Source organism: Rhinolophus sinicus, linkage group LG06 (assembly GCF_036562045.2).
Source record: "Rhinolophus sinicus isolate RSC01 linkage group LG06, ASM3656204v1, whole genome shotgun sequence".
NCBI classification, from domain to species: domain Eukaryota; kingdom Metazoa; phylum Chordata; class Mammalia; order Chiroptera; family Rhinolophidae; genus Rhinolophus; species Rhinolophus sinicus.
Genome location: NC_133756.1, coordinates 98,714,367 through 98,732,800, shown reverse-complemented (window position 1 = coordinate 98,732,800; position 18,434 = coordinate 98,714,367). Strand labels below are relative to the sequence as shown.

Here is an 18,434-nt window from a genome sequence, read left to right as displayed (position 1 = left end):
TTTAATAAGTTTTGTTTTTCTTTCGAATTAATTTCTTGAGGCATTTAAAAATATTTTATAATGCAATTTGCATTATTTTAAGAAACAAAGGTTTTTCATGGTGTTTAGTTCCCATATTACCAGAAAGAGAAATCTTCTGTCACCTGGCCATGGATCGGTAATCAGGATCTCAGCACAACACAGATCCTGTCATAATTTACATGGAGGCTGGCATCAGGCACAGTGAGCACTGTTCTGTCTCCACCCTTTCCTCATGTCAATCACCAGGTAATGGGAAACATAGAACATTTCTGACACCAGATTTCTAGAGTTGTTGCATTTTTTTTCTGGTTCCTGTCTCTGTTGAGTTGGCTATGTAGTATTAAAGAAACTTGAGACTTATTTTTTTCTACCCTTGTGTTTTAAATAAAATTACAAAGTTGACTTGACAGCTGAAAAGACGAGTGCTGCTCTTTTCTTATATCTTTGCTGTACACTTTTCCACAGGGCAGGTTCTGTTAATGTCAAAAGAAGTTCTTTGATTTAAAAAGATGAGAAGACTAGACCAGAACGATGCTAAACTACACACTGTAGAAAACCCTACTAAAGAACATCTCCAAAATATATAAACACTATGAGCTTAGTCTTCCCAAACCCATGGTTCTTTGTTGCGGACACAAAAATGTAATTTATTTTCTTGTGATTTATATCAAAACTCACTCTGGTTATGTCTGAAAGTGAGAAGTGTCAATCTGCCTCTTGACACTGCTGCGTGGTCCTCAGCGGATATGTGATAGCAAACATAACGAGCCGACACGCTTTTTTCTTTTTTGTATTTTATAATCTGTTGTTTGGTCCAGGTGCATCGAGGTAGAAAACTTCAAGGACCTCTAGAATACAATTTCTTATAAAGGCGTTTTTTTGTTTGTTTGTTTGGTGTTTTTGTTTTGTTTTGTTTTAATGTTCCTTTACTGTGAGCCTCACCCTGGGCTTTCTGAGGCATTAAAGGGTATCTCTTCTAAGCAAAAGCACCACTAGCCCCAAAAAGTTATGGTTGAGATGGAGAATAAGCTACACAGAAAAAGAAATATGTAACAATTTTACTCTTTTCAATGAATGCATACCCAAGTCCCTCATATTGTAGCCCTGTCCTGTACTAATCAGAGTAGAAACACTTTTACTCATTCTCCACTGTTCTAATTTGCCAAGTAACTAACATCCTTTATTGTCTCCTCCATCTGTTTATGGAGGTTGTACGTGTTCATGTAATTAGTAATTCAAATAAACTTTATGTGGATCAATGATATATGAGTGCACCAAGAATAAGAGCATTGGCTGTATGAAAATAAATAAATAAATAAATAAATAAATAAATATACCAAAGCTAATAGTCTTGGACAAACTCAATAAAATGAGTGACTTAGAAAATGCTACAATATTAGATGTGTGTGAGAAACTATACAAAAATTATAAAAATCTTCAAGGATGTTGTCATCAGGCCACTTCATGTTCTTATACCACTTTAAAGAGAATAAAAATTGTATTAGTTTGGTGCACAAGTAATTGCAATTTTTGCAATTAGTTTTAACCTTTTAAACTGCAATTACTTTTGTACCAACCTAATATATGATACATTACAGACAGGAAGTATATAGAAAAGACTCATATGATGTTAAAATAAAAGGGGTTGTTTTCCACCAGAATATTTATCATCAGGAAAAAAGATATCATTCCTATATAATAAGACTAGCCAAAACATATAGAATTACATTAATTAAATAACATTTAAGGTATGTCTGTATGATTTTTAAATGATTTTATTATTATTATTATTATTATTATTATTATTATTATTAAACTCAATACCAGACTCAGTTGTTTCAGACTTTTGTAGAGATTGCTGTGAAGTTCTTCTGGAAGAGATAATGTAGCTTAAATGTCTATGTTATTCTTACCTTAGTTCTTGCTTTCACTTGCTGTGTGATCTGGGCAAATTATTTTCATAAATAAGATATGTCAAGTTAATTAATAGAGGTTGTATAGTAAAATGCATAACACAATGCCTGGCACATAGACATTCATAAATGGTAGCTGTTGCTAGAATTATAGAAATTTAAGAGAGAGTAAGTTTTTTTCTTGCAATACCTTGTGCCAAATAATTTACTTACAAGAGTCATCACTTTATTTAATAATTTTTATTCAAAAGTATTAATTAAAAACAGGCAGGTTCTGGTCTAGATGCTGGGTCTACAAAGATGAAAAGGACAAACATTCTTGCTTTCATGGATATTATATCCCAGTAGTAGAAAAAGATAATTAAAAAGTAAAAGAAAAAAAAAAGAGAATTGCCTACCCTCAAGCACTAATAATTGCTAAGACAAGAAATAAGGCAGGGACAATGTAATAAAAACCAGTGACAGGGTTGACAGGAACAGTGGGGGGAGCTTGCTATTTTAAGGAGAGTGATCAAGAAAGGCTTGTACACCTGAAACTAATAAAAAAAAAAGAGAAAAAAAAGTTTGAGGAGCAGAGTCGTCAATCATTTAAAGCTACGCAGTCTGGTAAAAACTGATGGTGGAGAGGTTCAGGCAAAGTAAACGAGGAGATACTGATTGCTTTGCATATTTGATGAGCAACAAGAAAGTCCATGTAGTGGGACTGGAATATAGAATGCTAGGAGATGAAATTAGAGTTAGACAGGTACCAGATTATGTACCATGGGTGCCAAAAAAAGGAAAAGAAATGTATACTCATTTTAAGAGATGTTATCTTAAAATGTGTGTACAGTTTTTTTGTACCCTCTGTATATGGTCTTATAAACTATATAAGGAATTTGGATTTTATTTAAAAAATAAACTACTGAATCAGGAAAATAATGTAGTCTGATTTATGTTTTAAAATATAATTCTAACTGCTGTGTGAATAGCCTATATGGAGCCAAACTATACAAAATTATTTCCAGAGAACTGGAGAAAGATCAGCAGGCAATAATAGAAATGTTTCTCTTTCAATCTCTCTCTCTCTCTCTCTCTCTCTCTCTCTCTCTCGTCACACACTTACATACACATGTCTTTAACAAGTTTCCTATGTATATCTTTAAGAAAAAAACAACTAACTTGTATTTAAGTGGCAGCATACTATCACTTGATATATTTGATGTAGCATGTTTTGCAATTCTATTTCAGACTCTAGTAAAGATATGATATTTTTAAGTACTTGTCTGTGCAATCAACCACACAATGCATTTCTTATTTAGAATATATGGCTTAATACTAAAGCACTGATCTACTTATTTTACTTTACTTGAAATTATTTGTAATAATTTAGGGGAAAATGCAAAGTAATATGATGTCATTTTGTATATTTTTCTTTGACTATCACAGGTGATAATAGGTATTTAGTCTAAACATTGAAATAAGCTCTTTTAAAAATGTGAGTTTTGTAAAACTGTATCTGATTAGTAGTTTCCAAATTAGTATTTATGGCTTTTCAATCTCTTGATGAACAGCAGTTTAATGTGCAACGGTCAGTCTCCATTAACGCATGCATCTGATATGCTTTAGTAACATTTATTAACTGATTGTAATTTAACCTGGCATGTAGTAGGAATTTAATATATATATGATTAATTACATTATTTTATTACTTTAATACAGGGATTTTATTAAATTAATGGTATAATTGTGTTTTCAGTAGAGGCATATACAAGCTTACATATTTCAGAACCTAAAGAATAGTATTGCATTTACCTTTTACGTTACTTTGAGAGAGAGAATGCCAAGGAAGGACAGTGAAAACGAAGAATCTAATTTAGATATCTTAAAAAGAAGAGCTTTTGAAAAAGTATCATTTTTTGTGTTTAAGCACCAATCAATGATGCTTGCAAATGAAACACACACACACATACACCCATTCACACACACACACACACACACACAACCCTCACAGATACATGTAGACTTCTTTTTGTTTGCAGAGATTTTAAAATAAAATTGGATTATTTTAGGAACACATTTTACTGTACTATTTTTATTTGACAATTTTTAAAATGTGCCAAAATGCATATATAAGGATTATTTCATAATGGCATGTTGATAACATGAATACTGGACCTAAATGTCATCTTGTCAGAAATTCCTCCCATAAATTAGCTCCTTTTATCCTCAAACCACTAACTGTCCTTCACTCTGTGTTAATTTCTTCATAGTTTGATCAGTCTCTTATATTAACTTATTTATTTATGTGCTCAGTGTGATCCCTGCACTGTCCTATTCAGAAGTAAGATATTTGTCTAAGCTCAATGTCTTCTGGAAATTTCACCAACAATCTTTCTGTACCATTCCTAATGCCTGCCATCCTTACATATAGATACCCTTTTGATAGTTCTATATCTATATTACACTTACACTGTCCTGCTTATTTGGCTCATGTCCTGTGTTAACGTCTGTGTGTGTATATCTGTGTGTGTGTGTGTGTGTGTGTGTGTGCAAACATGTGTATGTTTTTTTTAATTAAAGTTTATTAGGGTGACAATTGTTAGTAAATTTACATAGATTTCATGTGTACAATTCTGTAATATATTATCTACATCTTACACTGTGTTCACCATACAGAGTGAGTTCTTTTGTCATCACCATATAGTAGATCCTGTTTACCCTCTTCTAGAGCCCCATTCCCCCTTCCCCTCTGGTAACCCCTAAACTATTTTCTATGTCTATGAGTTTTTGTTCCTTCATTTGTTTGTCTTGTTCTTTTGTTGTTTTCAGTTTTATATACCACATATCAGTGAAATCATATGGTTCTCTATTTTTTCTGTCTGACTTATTTTGCTTAGCATTATAATCTCAAGATCCATCCATGTTGTCACAAATGGTACTAATTTATCTTTTCTTACCGCTGAAGAGTATTCCATTGTATATATACCACAAGTTCTTTCTCTATTCATCTATCGAAGGATACTTTGGTTGTTTCCATGTCTTGGCCACCGTAAATAAAGCTGCAATGAACATTGGAGCACACACATCTTTATGGATAAATGTTTTCAGCTTTTTAGGTAGATACCCAGGAGAGGGATTGCTGGGTTATATGTTAATTCCATTCTTAATTTTTTGGGGAACCTCCACCCTGTCTTCCATAGCTGCTGCACCAATCTGCATTCCCACCAACGGTGTATAGGGGTTCCATTTTCTCCACAGCCTCTCCAACTCTCGTTACTATTTGTCCTGTTGATGATAGCCATTCTGACTGGGGTGAGGTGATATCACATTGTGATTTCTATTTGCATTTCTCTGATGATTAGTGATGTTGAGCATTGTTTTGTTTCTATTTGCCATTTGTATGTCCTCTCTAGAGAAATGCCTCTTCAGGTCTTCTGTCCATTTTTCAATTGGGTTGCTTTTTTTTTGTCGTTGAGTTGTATGAGTTCCTTGTATATTTTGGATATTAGCCCCTTATCGGAGGCACTGTGCAAAAATCTTCTCCCATTCAGTTGGTTGCCTCTTTATTTTGTCGATGGTTTCTTTTGCTGTGTAGAATATTTATGTATGATATAGTCCCATTCATTTATTTTGGCTTTTACGTCCCTTGCCTTTGGAGTCAAATTCATAAAATGCTCTTTGAATCCAAGGTCCATAATTTTAGTACCTATGTTTTCTTCTATGCAGTTTATTGTTTCAGGGCTTATGCTTAAGTCTTTGAACCATTTTGAATTAATTTTGGTACATGGTGACAGATACCAGTTCAGTTTCATTCTTTTGCACGTGGCTTTCCAATTCTCCCAGAACCATTTATTGAAGAGGCTGTTTTTTCTCCATTGTGTGTTTTTAGCTTCTTTGTCAAAAGTTATCTGTCCATATTTATGTGGGTTTATTTCTGGGTTTTCAATTCTATTCCATTTGTCTATGTGTCTGTTTTTCTGTGATGTGAAAGACCTATACGCTGAAAACCATAAGACATTTTAAAGACATTGAAGAAGACACAAATAAATGGAAAGACATCCTGTGCTCATGGATTGGATGGAATCAGCATAGTTAAAATGGCCATATGTCCCAAAGCAATATACAGATTTAATGCAATCCCCGTCAGAATCCCAATGGCATTTTTAAAGAAATGGAACATGTGCATTTTTGCTTTGACATTCTCAGGGTACAACATATAAGTGTGCTGAAAATATTTGCATTTGTTGATAAAGAACATTTAAGACAACAGAGAATATTGTAAATAGAGAGGGAAATAGAGCTTTGGGAACGTAGACTAAGGCAGAAGCTCATCAAAACAAGTTAAGCAAAACTATGTTAACTTCTCAGAACTCATGGTCAGAAGGCCAATTTCACTGTGGATTGAAAATCCACTAATTCAAATATGCAGCTCTCATGAATCATAGTTGTAGTTCTAGCAAATTTAAGTCTCTTTAATTGTTATGTGTGAAGTGCTGATTTTCTTCTATTCCTTTCTGGTTAAAAAGCAGTATACAAATAATAAAAATATTTTAAATTGTAAAAATTAACCATAAAGTAATTTTTTGTCTGTCAAATTGTATTTCTGATATTTACTTATAAAAAAAATGATGAAAAATACTTTGTTGAAGGGGTGACTATGAATCAACCATTGTTAACTCTTAATAAAATTCTTCTCCATTCTGATCCATAGCCATGTAATTAAAATAATTTACCAAGGCATAAATTTAAATCTATAAAAAAAAGTGAAACTACTATTATTCAGGTAGAAGAGTCACTAACAAGAGATTTCCCTCTTTGGTATGAATATACTAAATTATGACCAAGCTGGAGTAAAAATGCTTGGCTATCTATTTAAGATGTTTTCTAAAATTTGAGATAGCCTGAACCTCCAAGTCTATAAAGAGGAATCAGTTGCCAAAAATCTATCATTATTTAAAAAGTATTTTTTAAAACAATTATAAATACACTACACAATTATTTCTCAATTTAATCACTTTTTGCCAAGAAGTTCACCAAGAAGGACACTGATACCTAAAAATTCAGAAGTTACTTCTCTATTATAGGAATTTTTAATGCACATTTGTCAAGTTCTTGCAGGAAGTTCCATATGATAATTTTATATATTTTTATGCTTATTGTATCTTTCAAGACAAATAAAGCAATCAAAGGACATTAATATGTTATACTGGTTATTGTTATAAAAATGGCATTAGACAAAAAATAAAAGTTAAATATTCATGAAAATTGTTATCTCCCTTAGGTTCCAGGCAGCAAAAGATGCTGAGAGAAATAGCTCACCAAGAAGGGAATTACAACATAATGCAGATAATCACAGGAGTTATAAACAAAAGCATTTGACATTAATACTTAAATGAGAAAAATTCCCTGTGGAGGTTTAGATAAGCTATAGGCACAATATGTAAAGTCGCTTGGCTAACTGATCATTAGTTATGTTCTAGAGCAGAGGAGTATATATTAGTGTAACTGGTTCCTGTACCCTATTTTTCTAGTCCAATAATTTGTCTAATGTAATAAATATAGCTCTTATACATTCCCTGTGAGGAAAAATCATCCCCGTTAGAGCCTGATGTTTTTATTATCTGTTAGGGAACATTCAATATAAATAAATGTGATAGGCAAAGTTTATCACTTCTCTGAAATTTTTTGTTACACATTAAATTAATTCTAATGGAAATTGTATTATTGTTGTCAATATCAAAGTATACATTAATCTGACCTTTGCACTAAAAGTCATTTATCATTTTATTATGAGATCTTTAAAAATTGGTTTGTGTTTGCTTTTTCATTTATTTCCTCTGTTTTTTGAAAACTGTTATTTATCTCAACAGGGCATTTTTTAATGAAGAAACGTTAGAGCTGCTAAACACGCTGAGACAGGAAATCTTAGTGAAGAAGGATGGCTTCCTCTTGGAAAGTAATTCTGTTTCTGTCAATCGCTGGATGTCTTTCAGGTAAAAAATTCTGCCTTACCTATCAAATAGCAAAAACATATAAAAGTCTTCATTACAAAATACCTTCAGATATTCTTTTAAATTTATATCGGTATTCATAAATTTCAACAAAAGAAAAATAATCCTTAAACCTTTGTTAGCATTTCAAAAAGTGATATACAATTCAATATACTAAAGTGCTTAGAAAAATACTACATAAATGTTAATGAAATGAGTATCCACTCCACCTCATTGACTTTTATTTATAATATAAACCATTGTGAGCCTTCAGAATATTTGTGTATATATATGTTTATATACATATGGTACCAAATGATTGTATGCACATTTTAAGGAAGAAACACTGTATCAAAATTGTAATACTCAATATACATCAATAACAAAAGATGAGTACAAGTCATGTTTGACTTTTGCAATTGCAAGAGGTGATCAAAGTGGTTACCATCAGCGTGCAGACACTTCTGATTATGGTGAACTACTGCTTGAGTAGCACTGACCAAAGTGTCTCCACTTGTATACATTTTTTGGCACTCCATATATATATATATATATATTTCATAACAGGTAATTATTAGAAAAAAGTCTCATTACAATCCTAAATTTCACCATCTAAAAATAGAACCATGCTATCTTTATTACACTCATACAGTAATTTAAAGGCGTCTCTAAAGTGTAGTTTTTTGTTTTTTTTTAGTGTAGTTTTGTATTGTCTCATCTTCTCTAACTTTGTTCTAATCAACTTTATTGTTCTATATCTTGGATCTAAAATGAGATCTTTTATTCTACAAAAGTAGTTTATGTTCTTTGGAGTAATACCATCAGAATGCTAAAAATTAATATGCCAGAAGCTTTCTTGTTTTAATTTAAGAATGTGTAGAATTTAAATTGTAGTGAAGATTTAAATGCTTATACAAGTAACATTTTAGCTTGATTAAATTTAACTCAGTGGCTATATTCTGTTATTTAGAGCTTCCAGTGTAACTGCAACATGTATGATGGATGAGTCCTCTTTAAAACCAAAAATGGAATCCTCAATTTAGATTGTACTCAAGAACTTTGTTTGAAATTTAAAGGAATGTTTTTATATACAGCGAAAAATCTAGTATGTCAGTCATATTAATGCATGTTATATGTTTAAATGCAATAACTCTAACATTCACATGTATCTAAATGCTTTTTAAAAGATATATAAAAGCTTTTTCCATGTTGAAATACTAGTAATTAGCTGCAAAACAAAACAGTTATTGATGTATTATTATTATATGTGACCATCATTATTTACAGGAAAAAATAACAGGTTTAAGAGACATGAAAGGTAGGATGAGATCTCTATAAAATATTGATAAAGACATCTGTGAAAATGTGCAAAAATGAATAGTTTCAGAAACATTGAAAGTTAAGTAAGAACCCTAGTCCATCGATATTATGGTTAGTTAAAACAAAAAGAGTCTTCAAATAGTTTATCCGATCTTAGCTTCTTTCTATGCAGTATTACCATCTTCCCTGCTCATTTAGTCTATTTTTCTTTTACCTTCTCAATGTCATCCTCGTCTTGAACTCAGAAACTAACTGAAGGGACTGGAGATAAGCCTGCAAGATGAAATAAAGGGTGCCCAGTTAAGTCAGAATTTCAAATAAACAACAAATGATTGCTTTTGTTCCAGTATGTTCCATGCGATATTTTATGTAAAATTTAAAGTTAGGGAGTGGTTTTATTTATTAATCGGACAATGTTAGGTGAGGAGAGAATGGTATTCTGTAATATCACTTTAAAGTTTTACTTTCTTATACTGGCCCAACATTATTCTCCCAAATAAACAGTCATTGCATAAGAGGTATTATACTGTGGTTGTGGGAAGATGAAAATACTCACTTTGAAGTGGGGTCCATGATCGCTAGATTTCCAGCTCATAAGGGAATGAAGGTGCCGCTCTTTCCATAGAGTAAAATGCAACGTTGGAATATAGGAATAATAAGGCTGCTTTTGCAGGTAAGTTGCCGCTCATATGTTATGGACAAAGCTGGAAAAAAAAAGGACGTTTGTAATTTTTACATGAGATTTGATTTTTAACAATCTACATTTAATCTGAATCATATATGTTATTTTTAATTGATCAATTTATCCGCTGCTCTAGATATCTGTTTAGAATTGATTCAATACATGAAAGAAGCAGTTATCAAAGATAATTATATTAAAAATCTTTCACCTTTACATCCTCATTTTAACATTATTTTGAAGGTATAGCCCTTGTTACGTTCTTGTTACTTGGTAATACTTACATTGAATATTTACTTCATTATTTCATTATTTAGTATGTTATTCTATAGTTTTCCCTGGTTATTGCCTTTGTCTATGGGTATTGCATTATAGGAGCTATTTGGCACCCTGACTTGATAACGATTACAGAAAATTAGGGTAATTAAACTATAGGTTATGAGCACATTTTATGTTGTTGCTGCTATTTGAACCAGCAAAACTGATTAAAGAAATAAGAAAAGACCCAGGCTGCATTCCCTGTTTGTTTTATTCATTTTTTTAATTGATGGAATATCTTGGGTGTGTTTAACTAGGAAACACAGCCATATGTTTAAAAACTGTCTGTTGAGAGCAATAAAAGGATGACAGCTTTCACAGGGATATACGACCTCATATTAAAAATGGACCTATAATTAAAACAACTGTGAGACTACACATATCAAAATGGCTAAGATCCAGAAAAACAAAAAAGTAAAAACGATGCCAATTACTGGTGAGGACTGAGAAAACAGGAGTGCCATTCATTGCTTGTGGGAAGGCAAATGGTACAAGTACTCACCGTCTAATCAGTCAATTGGACTCCTAGGCATGTAGTTCGCTGATTTTAAAACCTGTGCTTACACAAAATACCTGCATATAAATGTTTATCGGAGTTTTATCAATAATCACCAAACACTGGAAACAAGCAAGATGCCCTTCAATAAGGAAATGGATAAACAAACTGTAGAAATTCCACATAATGCAATACTTTTCAGTGATAAATAGAAATGAACTGTCACACCATGCAAACACATGGATGAATCGTATATGCATATTATTAAATGCAAATAGTCTAAACAGACTACAAATTGTATGATTCCATTTATATGATCTTTTGGGGAGGGAAAAACTAGAGACCTTGCAAATCAGTGATCGCCACTGGTTGGGGTCAGAGAATGATTGAATGTGTGAATGAAGCATAACACATTTTTTAGGGTGGTGAAACGATTCTGTATGACACTGTAATGGTGAATGTGACAATGTGCATATACCAAAAGCAGTTTAACTTAAGAACACAGAGTAAACCTTATTGTATACAAATTAAAAAATAATTAGGACAAAATATGATTAGGACATAAAATAAGACAGTACTGAAGGGCACTAACAAGAGATGAAAGTTTCAAATGCATTTTGGCAATAAAGTATATAGGACTTGGTAAATGATTTAAAATTTTGCATTAGAGGACATTGTTTCATTTTACTTATAGGGTAGATGATATTGCCATTTATTTGGATACTGAATAAAATAGGTGTAGCAGTAGAGTGGGGAAATACTGAGCTCAATAATGCACATATTAAGTTTCACATATCTGTAGCAGATTCAGGTGAAAATGTCTGAAGTTCAGAGAAGATAACTGAGCCAAAAGTATAATAAATTTGGGGTTCATTATTGAATAGATGAATTTGAAGCTCTGGGAAAGAAAATAATCACCCAAGGATTATGTATATAATGATAAGTCATAAGGCAAGGAAGAAAGTCTGAGAAGTGTGTGCTTTTAAAGGGCAAGAGAAAGCATGGCTTGAAAAGAATGAAAGGTGAGTTATAAGTTTGGGGAGACTCTAGGAATGAGTGATAACAGAACATTTTCAGAAAGGAAGTGGTCCACAGTGCCAGTTTTTTTTTAGCTCTACTACATATTATATATACAGATGTTCTACATGCAAATAATAACAATCTGTTTTAGGTAATAATAAACAAGATGGAATATTCTCTAGCTTTATTTCAGATACAGTGACAGTAAGAGCACTGGGATTTAACATCATTAGCTGAGCTTAAAAAAGCTTTAATATCAGTATAATTGTTTTTATCAATGAGACAATTAACATCAATAAAATCTAAGCTTCTCATGATAGAATGTGTGAAACCATTTGGGGGAGGAATCTAGTTCTGTATTTATATGTGACAAAAAGCATCAACATTTCAATCTCTACTGTAGCAAAGTCCACACTATTGTTTTCTTTAAAACTTTGTCTTCAAAGATCTGTTGTTTTTCCAAATATGTGTAGAGATAGTGATTAGGAGGAGATAGTAAGGTTCAGGATTTATCTTCTTTGAATTTATAAGCAACTTTACTCACATTCTTTGGCTCTTTGTACATTGCTTTTCATTCGATCTCCATTTTTAAACAAACAACAAACCTGAAGGGTTTAATTACCCTGCTCTGTTATACAGAGAATCCTATTCAATGGGATTTTTAATTAGCATACTCTTTTTGGAATGAAGCTAGTAATAATTTTTGTTTATTTTTAAATATTTTAAAATTGGAGAAATGTATTACAGCAGTATTACGAATTGGTTTCTTTCTGTGAAATGTCATAAAACAGCCTGATATGACACTGAGATTAGGGGGAAAAGTGCATGTGAAATAAGTCATATATAAATATTAATTGATACTATTTATTATTAGAATAGGCTAGAAAGCAGTCATTATTAGATTCATTTGGTTGAAGATTTTTTAAAAAGCATTTTATTTGCACTCCCCAGTACCAACATATATATTTCAACACCCCAAATGCATTTCTACACAAGTTATAGACTTAAGAATAATATTTAATTTGATTTTTTAAAAATTAGATATATTTATATCTCTTTTAAACTAGAAAAAGGAATATTGTCTTAGGTAAATTTATAAATCTTTGAATTCAAAGTAATTTGGAAATTTTGTGGCTCAATATCTTGTACTTGGGCAAGTTAAATAGTGTTCGTTCTCAAAAAGGATGAGACGCAGGTAGATTCTATCACATGTCCCATGTCAAATAGATGGTAACTATTGGAAGAATAATGAGAAGACACTTCCTATAGAAATGCTTTCAACATACCAGACGACACGAAGGTGATGAGAAGAAACTCAGTTTCTCAGAGCTACACTGACCTCCTTCCTAAAGAAGTTCATCTAGTTACATTATCCTGATTTACTTTCAGATGCTTCTGATATAAGCTGTATTGCTTTAAAAACAACAAGAACCACAGAAAGCATTTTTTCCTTCTACTCTGACCCAATTTTCCTCCTTTGGGTTAAATTCATTTTATTGGAAAGGTGACAGTTTGTTCCTTCTGCCAAGAGGATGATATACTATTGAACAGAGAATGTCTGTCATTGATAAGCTTATACAAATACTCTTCTTCTTCTTGGTGGCAGTGTGGTAAATAACACAGAACTTTGTCACTGTCAGCTAGTGCAGCCTAAGAACTTTAAGAGAAAAATGAAAACAGAAGTGTTAAAGAAAAACAGGTGCCTGATAATATTAAGCCTGACTGGCCTACTGCATTGGAGAAAGAGAAATAGATTATGGCTCCTGCTTAATCATTTTGAAATTATGTCTGTGCACATAGTATTGGTCCCTAGGAAGTCATGATTATAATGGAGCTTACCTCAGTGCAGGAAACCAAGCTGACTCTTATCATCTGTGCGCTGGTGGAATTAGACATGTAATTAATCAGAAGACGATTTAATTTTTTCCTTGTCAGCAGGGGAGGGTCACTTGAATTTAGTGAGTTTTGTTTTATTTTTACCTTAAAGGCAAATAAAATCTGTTAAGTTATCTATAATTGTCAGCAATTTCTGGAGTGATAGAAACCATCAACTAAAGAGGCAGATTCAGCATCCTAAAAAAATGAGAGCAAATATGTGTTCTCAGTGTGTTGAAGATTAAAAAAAGAATTAAGTTATTAGGTTAGCTAAATGTTATTTCTCTTACATAAAAAAAATATTATAAATATTTTCCACTAAAGTATTAGGTAAGGACTAAGCAATATTATATCATAATATTATATATATATCATAATATATAAGTGTTTTGTAATTTAGAAAGTACTGTAAAATTTATCTCTTGCTTCTTAAACTGGACTGATTCTTACTGGCATTATTATTTTCAACAATGGTAAATCTTTGCTGATAGAAAATTAATCATGTACATTTGTTCTCTTTGTTATTATAAAATAATGCTTTAATAATTCATATTGTATCCAGTGTCTACTAGACCTTGTGAACCAATGCTTTCAAATATCATAGTTTAAGTACAAATAAATTTCTATCACAGTAATATTCCTGTGAAATATGCCAATTTATGGTGAAGATTGTTTTATAGCTTATCATGAACTTCTGGGAAGCCCTTATGTAGTAATTTGAGTGACTTGTCAGCAAGAAAACAGCTACTTTTCTCTATTTCATTGCTTCAAATGCAAGTCTATTCTGCATGTAGAGAGACAGATAGTTTCACTAAGTACCCAAGCAAGCTGAACATGAGTAAGATGTAGAAGAAATGCAGAGGAAAATTTCTGCTCCCCTTGACTTTAAACAATTTTATAGGTTTTTCAGGCCCCAAATACTGAATATATATCATGTGTAAAATAAACTATACATAATTAGTTGTGAGAATGAAAATGAGGTAAGTGCTATATATCGTCTCCTGTTTATTTCAGTTCTTTGGGAAAGTCTGATTTGGCTAACCATCAAGCAAGCTAACTACATATTTCTGGAAACTTTCTCAACTTCTATATTTTGTGATATTTATTTGATGTAGTATCAACCGCAATATTTATCTTTTCTAGCATTTTTAAAAAATGCTTTTCATCTAATTCTCACTGTAATTTGTTAGAGAACTTAGTTATTTCTCACGATGAGTTTATGATGGTGGCTATGCTTGCAGCATGAACTTGATCTCAGTATGAATTTAAAGTATGGTGTAACCATCCAACAGTCCATATCAAGGATGAATATAGTTTTAAGTGATGACCTTTTCGTTTCTAGTACTTGCATGTTTTGCAGTTATGGTTTTTATATGCTTAACTTAGAAAATACAAAGCCATTTGTTCCATAGAAAGAGAGACAGTGCCTGTTCTATCTGATGTTTCATACACAAGACCTAGCATAATACTTTCTATAAGTATGGGTACCTATTTTTTAAATGAATGAAAGGCAACAATTAATTGTTTGATTCTTTTCTTCTGTAAAGAAAAGTGTAAACTATGTTTCTGGTTATTGCAATTTCTTGTCAGAAAACATCCAAAAAAGGTGAATACTTTTTTATTATCTAACCTGATCATTCTGAGGTGTTTCAATGCCAAGAACTAACCTAAGTCTTAGTTCCTGAAATCCTGGGTTAAAGAAGTAGCAGTTATCCTAGGTTAGTTCAGGGGACTGTGAAAATAGCCAGTAAACATTTTTTTTCAAAAGGAAGAATGAGAAATACAAAGAGAAGAAGAAGAAAGGCAATGAAAAAAGGAAGCAAAGAAAAAATAAATGGTAAAAATCTTTGAATTGTCAGTCACTACCTTTGATCAGGTTGCTCAGGCCTCACATCACCTATTTCCACTCAGAACATAGGTCTGGCAGCTCTTGCTTCAAAACGTTCTAAAGGTCTCCAAGCGGACACCTGGCTTATGTGCCTCTCTACTTGCTCCTCTGTGGTCATTCAGAGATGAACTATCTGACCATGCCTTGGCTGGCCTAGCGCTATTTTTGGTGGAAGACTAAACTGAGAAAGAACTATTTCAACTTGTCCCCTGGATCTGTATTTGTTCCATCTTAATCCCTGAAGGAATTGACTTTTTTTAAAAAATGGGATTAAGTAGAACTCAAGCTGCAACACTTGTTTCATTATGGTTCAGTCTCTCTTCTAAAAAACAAATCGTAGCTACAGATAAAAATTTCCCAGTGATAATGACATACATAATTTATAAAAGGTGTTGTATATTGTGAATAGAGATTACAGAAATAAGAGAAATTTAAAAAAAAATGTTCTCATTCCCAGGTCCAATGGCTTAATAAATTCTAAGTATCTTTTAGTCCAATTAATTCATCTGTCTGTTAATTTAACAAATATTAATTCACTGCCTACTATATACTATACTCTAGTAACTAAGGATATGGCAGTGAACAAGGCAGACACAATCTGCATCCTAGAGGAATTCACGTTTTAGGAGAGATGATAGACAACTTGTAAGAAACGCAATAAAACAAAGTCTGATAAGAATAATTTCCAAAATGATATTAAATAAAGGGATAGTAAGTGATGTGTATGGTGATTTGATCAGCTACAAAGGTAGTACTTTACATAGAATGATCAGGAAAGGTCACTCGGAGTCGATCTCTAACAAAAAACCTGATTAATGTGGAAAGTAAGCCACATTAATATCTTGGAGAAGGTGTTTCAGCAGCAGAGAAAGGCAAGTGTCAAAGCCCTCAAGAGGGAACAGACTTACTATATTTGAAGAAGAACCTATATAGATGAAGAGAGAAGAATCTATATCAATGAAGGGGATTTATGACATGAGTGATAAGGGGTGAAATAAATAGTTAGACATAGACCAGATCACATTTTAAGCAGATCACATTTTTAGCAACAAAACATGTTAAAAGATCATGTTAGATGCTTTGTGGGAAATGTAGTGGAGGGCTTGGGCAAGAAGGTAAGCAAGGCAGAATAGGTAGGTTGCTGTTGCAGAAGTTGGGGATAGAAAACACAGCAACAATTTGGACTTGCAGGTATTCAATAGCTATTTATCAATTTCATTATGAGTCAGCAGTAGTACTGTATGTGCTTACCAAAAAACAGCTAACGTGATTTTCAGCTGTATTGACAGTGTCTAGAATAAGGGACAGGTTAGATCCACTTTGCATCTATCATGCTAACAATGATTGTGGTATTATGTTCACTGCCAGACTCAATCATATCATGGAAACATAGATGAACAAGAATGTATTCAGTGGAGGAAAAGCAAAATGATGAGGAAAAACTAGAAACTAATATTATAATTGAAATGATAGAAGGAACTGAAAAAATTGAGAACTAAATCAAGGAATCAGCTAATGTTAGGAGAGGTTTTCTTTTTCTTGCAAGGTCTTCCTTAAATTAAATAATTGTTGCTTTTGTGTAAGCCAATGAGTAAAATGCTCAGAACTTCAATATATAAATGTCTTGGGGGCACATAAAAAGGTGTTTAGGGTTTTTTGTTTTCTTTTTTTGTTTGTTTGTTTGTTTGTTTTTGTATGTATCCTGGTCATCCTTTGTGGAGTGATTTGTCCTGCCTCCCTTAAGTCTAGATTAACAGCAATGACTTTCAATGGCAAATTGTTTTCTTTATTTGAGACATTGAAAGTTGATCTTTGTATATTGTCTAATAACAAGCAACTATAATTGTTCATGGCATAAAACAACATATAAAGACTTTGAAAAAAATACATTTTTCTTAAAAATCATACATATCATATATCATATATAAATATCATTCCGTATCCCAATCTCTTAGTGAGATGCATCATTTTATGATTTCCCATAGCAAGAAAAGCATTATCTTATGGCAAATAGGCAGAATTTTGTTTCAAAACACAGAATTTCTGAAGGATAATACTACATACAATTGCTATTTCTAAGTAGCTAAAAGTTTCTAATATATTAGAAGCTTAGATTTATTCTCAAAGATCTAAAGGGACAAACCAGTCAAAGTGAGAGGTAGAATTAATTTGTCTAAAATAGATCATTCTAAGCAGCCAGAGTTGCTCAGTGATAAATTCTAGTCTGTCTCAAGAGAGTCTGTCAGTTCTCTATAAGGAAAGTTCAAGCATGAGCTAAATGATCATTATGTAAAAATAATTTTAGCATCAAAGGCCTTGCTCATTAAGATGATAGATGATATAAGTGTGATTTTCTCCTAATCCTTAGATCTATGATTCTGTTAGTTGGAATTTAAGGAATAGTTACAAGTTTTAAATTTTACTTGTATCATATTTTTAATAATAGAGGATATTAAATAATAGAGGATTACCAAACAAGAGAATGGTGAATAGTTATAGGTAGAAGAAATGAAAATGGAAAAGATAGGCTAAAGGTCAGAAACAATATATGGATACGTCTATTAGCATTGATACTTATTGGATATGAGGGCCAAAAGAGGAGGGAATAAATGATGCTGCTCTCTGCTGTCTTGAGCCAGCATGTGAGAGAAAAGTACAGCCAGTAATAGAAATAAAGACCAAAAAAGAAGATTAGTTTGAAATTAAAAATGGCAAAATAAGATGGAATAGTGAATTTAAGAAATAAATAGTTGTTATCATCAAATAAAATGCAACAAATTGGGGAAAAATTAATGCACAAGAATTTTTTTTCTTTTTCCATTATGGAGCACAAATTGGTAAGTACTTAATCTTTTTTTGGAATCTTTCCAAGGAGATTTATCTTTTTTTAAGTAAAATAGACCTGATTATAAAATTATCTTTCCATGAACTC

The 18,434-nt window shown here is 32.1% G+C and overlaps 1 protein-coding gene across 2 annotated transcripts in view; it reads left to right on the top strand.

Annotated features, from left to right (window-relative positions):
• Window positions 1-18,434, top strand: part of CNTN5 (contactin 5) — a 1,268,958-nt gene that overhangs the window by 546,857 nt on the left and 703,667 nt on the right. For both annotated transcript variants that reach the window (XM_019741696.2, XM_074335568.1), the window contains one exon: window positions 7,787-7,909. In XM_019741696.2, coding sequence (XP_019597255.2) covers window positions 7,855-7,909 — 55 coding nt within the window. In that variant the 5' untranslated portion in view covers window positions 7,787-7,854. The remainder of the gene's footprint in view (window positions 1-7,786; window positions 7,910-18,434) is intronic.